The sequence below is a fragment of the Oncorhynchus nerka genome, unplaced genomic scaffold (assembly GCF_034236695.1).
Source record: "Oncorhynchus nerka isolate Pitt River unplaced genomic scaffold, Oner_Uvic_2.0 unplaced_scaffold_1929, whole genome shotgun sequence".
Classification (NCBI taxonomy): domain Eukaryota; kingdom Metazoa; phylum Chordata; class Actinopteri; order Salmoniformes; family Salmonidae; genus Oncorhynchus; species Oncorhynchus nerka.
The window spans coordinates 48,149-56,544 of NW_027039397.1; the positions used below are offsets into that span (position 1 = coordinate 48,149).

The window sequence follows — 8,396 nt, forward strand, 5'->3', positions numbered from 1 at the left end:
TTGTCATACAACGCTGTTACGTTCTTAAACCATTGCTGTTACGTTGCTATTACATTGATGTTACGTTATGTTTCTCTGTCTCCTCTGCAGCCCCATTGAGCTGGCCCCAGTGAGGATGCGTGTGATCTATGACTTTATGGCCAGGAACAGCCAGGAGCTGAGCATTATGAAGGGAGAGGTTGTCCAGGTAGGTTATGGTTGAACCCCTAGGAGCTGAGCATTATGAAGGGAGAGGTTGTCCAGGTAGGTTATGGTTGAACCCCCAGGAGCTGAGCATTATGAAGGGAGAGGTTGTCCAGGTGGGTTAGGGTTGAACCCCCAGGAGCTGAGCATTATGAAGGGAGAGGTTGTCCAGGTGGGTTAGGGTTGAACCCCCAGGAGCTGAGCATTATGAAGGGAGAGGTTGTCCAGGTGGGTTATGGTTGAACCCCCAGGAGCTGAGCATTATGAAGGGAGAGGTGGGTTGGGGTTGAACCCCCAGGAGCTGAGCATTATGAAGGGAGAGCTTGTCCAGGTAGGTTATGGTTGAACCCCCAGGAGCTGAGCATTATGAAGGGAGAGGTGGGTTGGGGTTGAACCCCCAGGAGCTGAGCATTATGAAGGGAGAGCTTGTCCAGGTAGGTTATGGTTGAACCCCCAGGAGCTGAGCATTATGAAGGGAGAGCTTGTCCAGGTAGGTTAGGGTTGAACCCCCAGGAGCTGAGCATTATGAAGGGAGAGCTTGTCCAGGTGGGTTGGGGTTGAACCCCCAGGAACTGAGCATTATGAAGGGAGAGCTTGTCCAGGTGGGTTGGGGTTGAACCCCCAGGAGCTGAGCATTATGAAGGGAGAGCTTGTCCAGGTGGGTTAGGGTTGAACCCCCAGGAGCTGAGCATTATGAAGGGAGAGGTTGTCCAGGTGGGTTAGGGTTGAACCCCCAGGAGCTGAGCATTATGAAGGGAGAGGTTGTCCAGGTGGGTTATGGTTGAACCCCCAGGAGCTGAGCATTATGAAGGGAGAGGGGGGTTAGGGTTGAACCCCCAGGAGCTGAGCGTTATGAAGGGAGAGGGGGGTTAGGGTTGAACCCCCAGGAGCTGAGCATTATGAAGGGAGAGGTGGGTTGGGGTTGAACCCCCAGGAGCTGAGCATTATGAAGGGAGAGGTTGTCCAGGTGGGTTATGGTTGAACCCCCAGGAGCTGCGCATTATGAATGGAGAGGGGGGTTAGGGTTGAACCCCCAGGAGCTGAGCATTATGAAGGGAGAGGTGGGTTGGGGTTGAACCCCCAGGAGCTGAGCATTATGAAGGGAGAGGTTGTCCAGGTGGGTTAGGGTTGAACCCCCAGGAGCTGAGCATTATGAAGGGAGAGGGGGTTAGGGAGAGGTGGGTTAGAACCCCCAGGAGCTGAGCATTATGAAGGGAGAGGTGGGTTGGGGTTGAACCCCCAGGAGCTGAGCATTATGAAGGGAGAGGTGGGTTGGGGTTGAACCCCCAGGAGCTGAGCATTATGAAGGGAGAGGTGGGTTGGCGTTGAATCCCCAGGAGCTGAGCATTATGAAGGGAGAGGTTGTCCAGGTGGGTTAGGGTTGAACCCCCAGGAGCTGAGCATTATGAAGGGAGAGGGGGGTTAGGGTTGAACCCCCAGGAGCTGAGCATTATGAAGGGAGAGGTTGTCCAGGTGGGTTAGGGTTGAACCCCCAGGAGCTGAGCATTATGAAGGGAGAGGTTGTCCAGGTGGGTTAGGGTTGAACCCCCAGGAGCTGAGCATTATGAAGGGAGAGGTTGTCCAGGTAGGTTATGGTTGAACCCCCAGGACCTGAGCATTATGAAGGGAGAGGTTGTCCAGGTGGGTTAGGGTTGAACCCCCAGGAGCTGAGCATTATGAAGGGAGAGGTTGTCCAGGTGGGTTAGGGTTGAACCCCCAGGAGCTGAGCATTATGAAGGGAGAGGTTGTCCAGGTGGGTTATGGTTGAACCCCCAGGAGCTGAGCATTATGAAGGGAGAGGTGGGTTGGGGTTGAACCCCCAGGAGCTGAGCATTATGAAGGGAGAGCTTGTCCAGGTAGGTTATGGTTGAACCCCCAGGAGCTGAGCATTATGAAGGGAGAGGTGGGTTGGGGTTGAACCCCCAGGAGCTGAGAATTATGAAGGGAGAGCATTTCCAGGTAGGTTATGGTTGAACCCCCAGGAGCTGAGCATTATGAAGGGAGAGCTTGTCCAGGTAGGTTAGGGTTGAACCCCCAGGAGCTGAGCATTATGAAGGGAGAGCTTGTCCAGGTGGGTTGGGGTTGAACCCCCAGGAGCTGAGCATTATGAAGGGAGAGCTTGTCCAGGTGGGTTAGGGTTGAACCCCCAGGAGCTGAACATTATGAAGGGAGAGGTTGTCCAGGTGGGTTAGGGTTGAACCCCCAGGAGCTGAGCATTATGAAGGGAGAGTTGGGTTGGGGTTGAACCCCCAGGAGCTGAGCATTATGAAGGGAGAGGTGGGTTGGGGTTGAACCCCCAGGAGCTGAGCATTATGAAGGGAGAGGTGGGTTGGCGTTGAATCCCCAGGAGCTGAGCATTATGAAGGGAGAGGTTGTCCAGGTGGGTTAGGGTTGAACCCCCAGGAGCTGAGCATTATGAAGGGAGAGGGGGGTTAGGGTTGAACCCCCAGGAGCTGAGCATTATGAAGGGAGAGGTTGTCCAGGTGGGTTAGGGTTGAACCCCCAGGAGCTGAGCATTATGAAGGGAGAGGTTGTCCAGGTGGGTTAGGGTTGAACCCCCAGGAGCTGAGCATTATGAAGGGAGAGGTTGTCCAGGTGGGTTATGGTTGAACCCCCAGGAGCTGAGCATTATGAAGGGAGAGGTTGTCCAGGTGGGTTAGGGTTGAACCCCCAGGAGCTGAGCATTATGAAGGGAGAGGTTGTCCAGGTGGGTTAGGGTTGAACCCCCAGGAGCTGAGCATTATGAAGGGAGAGGTTGTCCAGGTGGGTTATGGTTGAACCCCCAGGAGCTGAGCATTATGAAGGGAGAGGTGGGTTGGGGTTGAACCCCCAGGAGCTGAGCATTATGAAGGGAGAGCTTGTCCAGGTAGGTTATGGTTGAACCCCCAGGAGCTGAGCATTATGAAGGGAGAGATGGGTTGGGGTTGAACCCCCAGGAGCTGAGAATTATGAAGGGAGAGCATTTCCAGGTAGGTTATGGTTGAACCCCCAGGAGCTGAGCATTATGAAGGGAGAGCTTGTCCAGGTAGGTTAGGGTTGAACCCCCAGGAGCTGAGCATTATGAAGGGAGAGCTTGTCCAGGTGGGTTGGGGTTGAACCCCCAGGAGCTGAGCATTATGAAGGGAGAGCTTGTCCAGGTGGGTTAGGGTTGAACCCCCAGGAGCTGAACATTATGAAGGGAGAGGTTGTCCAGGTGGGTTAGGGTTGAACCCCCAGGAGCTGAGCATTATGAAGGGAGAGGTTGTCCAGGTGGGTTAGGGTTGAACCCCCAGGAGCTGAGCATTATGAAGGGAGAGGTTGTCCAGGTGGGTTATGGTTGAACCCCCAGGAGCTGAGCATTATGAAGGGAGAGGGGGGTTAGGGTTGAACCCCCAGGAGCTGAGCATTATGAAGGGAGAGGGGGGTTAGGGTTGAACCCCCAGGAGCTGAGCATTATGAAGGGAGAGGTGGGTTGGGGTTGAACCCCCAGGAGCTGAGCATTATGAAGGGAGAGGTTGTCCAGGTGGGTTATGGTTGAACCCCCAGGAGCTGCGCATTATGAATGGAGAGGGGGGTTAGGGTTGAACCCCCAGGAGCTGAGCATTATGAAGGGAGAGGTGGGTTGGGGTTGAACCCCCAGGAGCTGAGCATTATGAAGGGAGAGGTTGTCCAGGTGGGTTAGGGTTGAACCCCCAGGAGCTGAGCATTATGAAGGGAGAGGGGGGTTAGGGTTGAACCCCCAGGAGCTGAGCATTATGAAGGGAGAGGTGGGTTGGGGTTGAACCCCCAGGAGCTGAGCATTATGAAGGGAGACGTTGTCCAGGTGGGTTAGGGTTGAACCCCAGGAGCTGAGTATTATGAAGGGAGAGGTGGGTTGGGGTTGAACCCCCAGGAGCTGAGCATTATGAAGGGAGAGGTGGGTTGGGGTTGAACCCCCAGGAGCTGAGCATTATGAAGGGAGAGTTGGGTTGGGGTTGAACCCCCAGGAGCTGAGCATTATGAAGGGAGAGGTGGGTTGGGGTTGAACCCCCAGGAGCTAAGCATTATGAAGGGAGAGGTGGGTTGGCGTTGAATCCCCAGGAGCTGAGCATTATGAAGGGAGAGCTTGTCCAGGTGGGTTAGGGTTGAACCACCAGGAGCTGAGCATTATGAAGTGAGAGCTTGTCCAGGTGGGTTAGGGTTGAACCACCAGGAGCTGAGCATTATGAAGTGAGAGCTTGTCCAGGTGGGTTAGGGTTGAACCACCAGGAGCTGAGCATTATGAAGGGAGAGGTGGGTTGGGGTTGAACCCCCAGGAGCTGAGCATTATGAAGGGAGAGGTTGTCCAGGTGGGTTAGGGTTGAACCCCAGGAGCTGAGTATTATGAAGGGAGAGGTGGGTTAGGGTTGAACCCCCAGGAGCTGAGCATTATGAAGGGAGAGCTTGTCCAGGTGGGTTAGGGTTGAACCTCCAGGAGCTGAGCATTATGAAGGGAGAGCTTGTCCAGGTGGGTTGGGGTTGAACCACCAGGAGCTGAGCATTATGAAGGGAGCGGAAGGTCAGGTGAGTGTCTGACTGTTAGGATTAATCCCATGGCTCCTATAAGGAACACAGGCCATTGACAAATGTCCTCCATCTCACTGACTGAATATGGATTAAAAAAAAGAATAGCAGTGAATGTCAACCAAACCAGAATCAAAATAACAAAATGGATATAAATGTTTTGCAACATTAGGAAAATATGTCTGTGAAAATAAACATACGTTGATGTACAGAAGTGATTTAAAGTTGTAAATTGTGTGTTTCTAGGTCGTAGACAAGTCGGGGCAGTGGTGGAGGATCCGTAATGAACGTGGCGAGGAGGGTCACGTTGCTAAGAACGTTCTAGTGCCTCTGGATGGAGGGAGACCCTGGGATGAGGGCCAGGAGGTGCGCTCCCCTCCACCCCTCAACATGCAGTCCAGACCTGCAGAGGTGAAAGCCTGGCTGGAATACAAGGCCTTCTCCAAAATGTAAGTAATTACATGGACAACAAACTCTGATCTTTCCTCCTTGGTGGCTCTGCTTACTAGCACTGTAAAACTGACTCAGGGACCGGTCATCAACATGTCATGGAACGCCGCTGGGCCACAGAGTCCACAGAGTCCACAGAGTCACAGAGTCCACAGAGTGGAGGATGGAAAACATTGTGCTAAACAACCTTGTTTGTGATGGTGTTGTGGTGTCTTCTATGCTTATGAGAGCTTTTATGTTGTCATTAGAACGGTTCGTAGCCTGAGCGTGCTGAACGGAGCCCTGCTACTGGGGATGTCCAAAGATGAGATGAGGACTGTGTGTCCAGAGGAAGGAGGAAGAGTCTTCTTCCAGCTGCAGGCCATCAAGTCCTCCATAGCCGTGAGTGACAGTAGCATAGATGCACACGCACACACAACTCAGATCACGCAGCCTAAAATTATAGCTGATCTACTAAGAGTCTGGGTGATTTTCTATCATCACTGACGAATTGAAGCTGAATGAAATGCATTGTCTGTGAGACAGAGATAAACAACCAGTCAGATTTTTTTCTCTCTCTCATTGTCTGCAGCTTGCCAGTGAGTCCAATGGATATGGCCCTTATAACGGTCGTTAGGCTGACTCGTCACAAGTAACAACCAAGAGCCGACTGAGGGAGAAGAATAACTCAACTATTTAACCTTTCATTTAATCATATATTTTTTTGTCCATTCGTAGACGGGTTGGTTGTTTAGCAACAAAGCCGATGTGTGAGTAACTATGTGTCAAAACACAGATTGGTTTTGACTGTTGACAACATGTAAACTGTATTATTTCTCTAAATGTTTTATTGATTATACATAAATAAATTTGCACAATCAGCACTTTTTTGTTTATCTTTGAACTTCCAAGATCATTGCAGACATCTGAGCGCTCTCCTTTCTTTTGCTGGGGTAGTCACCGGGTAATCACCGGGTAGTCACCGGGTAGTCACCGGGTAATCACCGGGTAATCACCGGGTAGTCACCGTATGAGTCACCGGGTAGTCACCGTGTAGTCACCGTGTAGTCACCGTGTAGTCACCGTGTAGTCACCGTGTAGTCACCGGGTAGTCACCGTGTAGTCACCGTGTAGTCACCGTATGAGTCACCGTGTAGTCACTGTGTAGTCACTGTGTAGTCACCGTGTAGTCACCGTGTAGTCACCGGGTAGTCACCGTGTAGTCACTGTGTAGTCACCGGGTAGTCACCGTGTAGTCACCGGGTAGTCACCGTGTAGTCACCGTGTAGTCACCGTGTAGTCACCGGGTAGTCACCGGGTAGTCACCATGTAGTCATCGTGTGAGTCACCGGGTAGTCACCGTATGAGTCACTGTGTAGTCACTGTGTAGTCACCGGGTAGTCACCGTATGAGTCACCGTGTAGTCACCATGTAGTCACCGGGTAGTCACCATGTAGTCACCGGGTAATCACCGGGTAGTCACCATGTGAGTCACAGGGTAGTCACCATGTAGTCACCGTGTAGTCACCGGGTAGTCACCGGGTAGTCACCGTATGAGTCACCGTGTAGTCACCGTGTAGTCACCGTGTGAGTCACCGGGTAGTCACCGTGTGAGTCACCTCAAAGCCAGTTCCACTCCTGCTTTTAGTCTTCCCCTCTAATCAGGGACTAATTTAGACCTGGGACACCAGGTGGGTGCAATTAATTATCAGGTAGAACAGAAAACCAGCAGTACTCCGGTCCTCCGGGTTCGGATTTGAATACCAGTACCCTTGCTTTATTCTCTTTTGGACGAATCAGAACCATTGGCGTGGTGGTTCCTCCGGTTCCTCATTTATGAGGCTTGCATCTAATTATTGTATGAAATAAATGAGTAAAAATGAAACTATTTGTGAAATGATGTAATGTGATATTTAGTCTTCTAAATGAGAGAATTGTTTTCATAAGTAAACTGGTGCTCACTCAGCGGCCACGCCCAAGTGAATAGACATTGGTTGGAAATGATGAACCAACCCCTTTTCTACATTTCTATAAAAGCCCTGTGACGAAAACTCACCTCAGTTCCAAAAAACGGGAGGACTTGTCCTCCAAGTTGAAAAGGGCTAATTTCAACTATACAGGCCAGGAAACGAGAGCTTGCTCCACACGTGAAATGGTATGAACTCTGAACTATTGATCACCTAAAGAAGAAGTGCATACTAAACTAACGTATATCAGACTGCAGCTGAACATATGTGCAAATCTAGTACGAGAACACTGACCGACGCGGACGAATCTCCAGAGTGAGGTTAACCTTTTGGACCACGTGAACATCTCACACGACAACCCAGAAGAATCTACAAAGGACAACGGCGACATTGACTGGGCACTCCAGAGCCTCACATCACCAGCTCAACTATCAAAGCCAGCTTCACGTAAATGCAATGCATCACTTTTCTGAATGAGCGATCGTTAGTGGAATATGTATTTATGTGAGAATAGCTTCTCAGGTCCAATAGGGACCCATGGTCCTTAGTCTTCCTTCCAAAACCCCTTTCTCTTCTCTCTGAATCTATTGTGTTATAACTAAGCTGCTTTTGTTTAGTCCACTAGGGACGGTATTTACTGTATAATGTTATTATGTATTGTATATTCTGTAATTGTTTAATTAGTTAGTAAATAAATAATTGAGGCAATTGGTGTATGGATGATTCATAGTAGAGGCTGGGTTCGTTCAGATGAAACTGAGGGAAGTTCATAATAAGAACTCATTAATAGAAGACTAATTGATCATATATTAAAATATCTTAAGAGTTATATTCAGCAAATTATGACTCTGTAAACCAACATTTTCCGTGGTGCCCCGACTTCCTAGTTAATTCAATTTACATGATTGATTTAATTACGTAATAATAATGACAAATAATTGATTTGATAAAAGAACAGTCGTCACATTTAATGATAAGCCAGAGACACGGCACTACCCACTGCATTTACACTTCTAAAGTCTATTAATGGTGACAAAATTGTCCAATGCTGTAAAGTTTTTTTTAAAATCTAAAATGAATTTGCTTGCAGATTATATATATATATAAAAAAAAATCAAAACAGTCAAATAATACGCCTTAACATAAATGACAGCTTAATGTATTTCTATATTTTTTGCTACATTGAACAAATAAATAAATGCTTGTGTTGCCTTTATGTCATCGGTGTTCCCTATATTTTAATGACAATTCAGGCTTTCCAAAAATGTAATATGACTAATTAATTTGCATATACAG

General features: G+C 49.4%; 1 protein-coding gene across 6 annotated transcripts in view; it reads left to right on the top strand.

The window, feature by feature from the left end:
• eps8l3b (EPS8 signaling adaptor L3b) overlaps positions 1–6,017 on the top strand; it is a 33,689-nt gene extending 27,672 nt beyond the window's left edge. For all 6 annotated transcript variants that reach the window (XM_065014906.1, XM_065014907.1, XM_065014905.1 and 3 more), the window contains 4 exons: positions 91–187; positions 4,951–5,153; positions 5,403–5,535; positions 5,726–6,017. In XM_065014906.1, coding sequence (XP_064870978.1) covers positions 91–187; positions 4,951–5,153; positions 5,403–5,535; positions 5,726–5,770 — 478 coding nt within the window. In that variant the 3' untranslated portion in view covers positions 5,771–6,017. The remainder of the gene's footprint in view (positions 1–90; positions 188–4,950; positions 5,154–5,402; positions 5,536–5,725) is intronic.
• Positions 6,018–8,396: the final 2,379 nt, after the last annotated feature.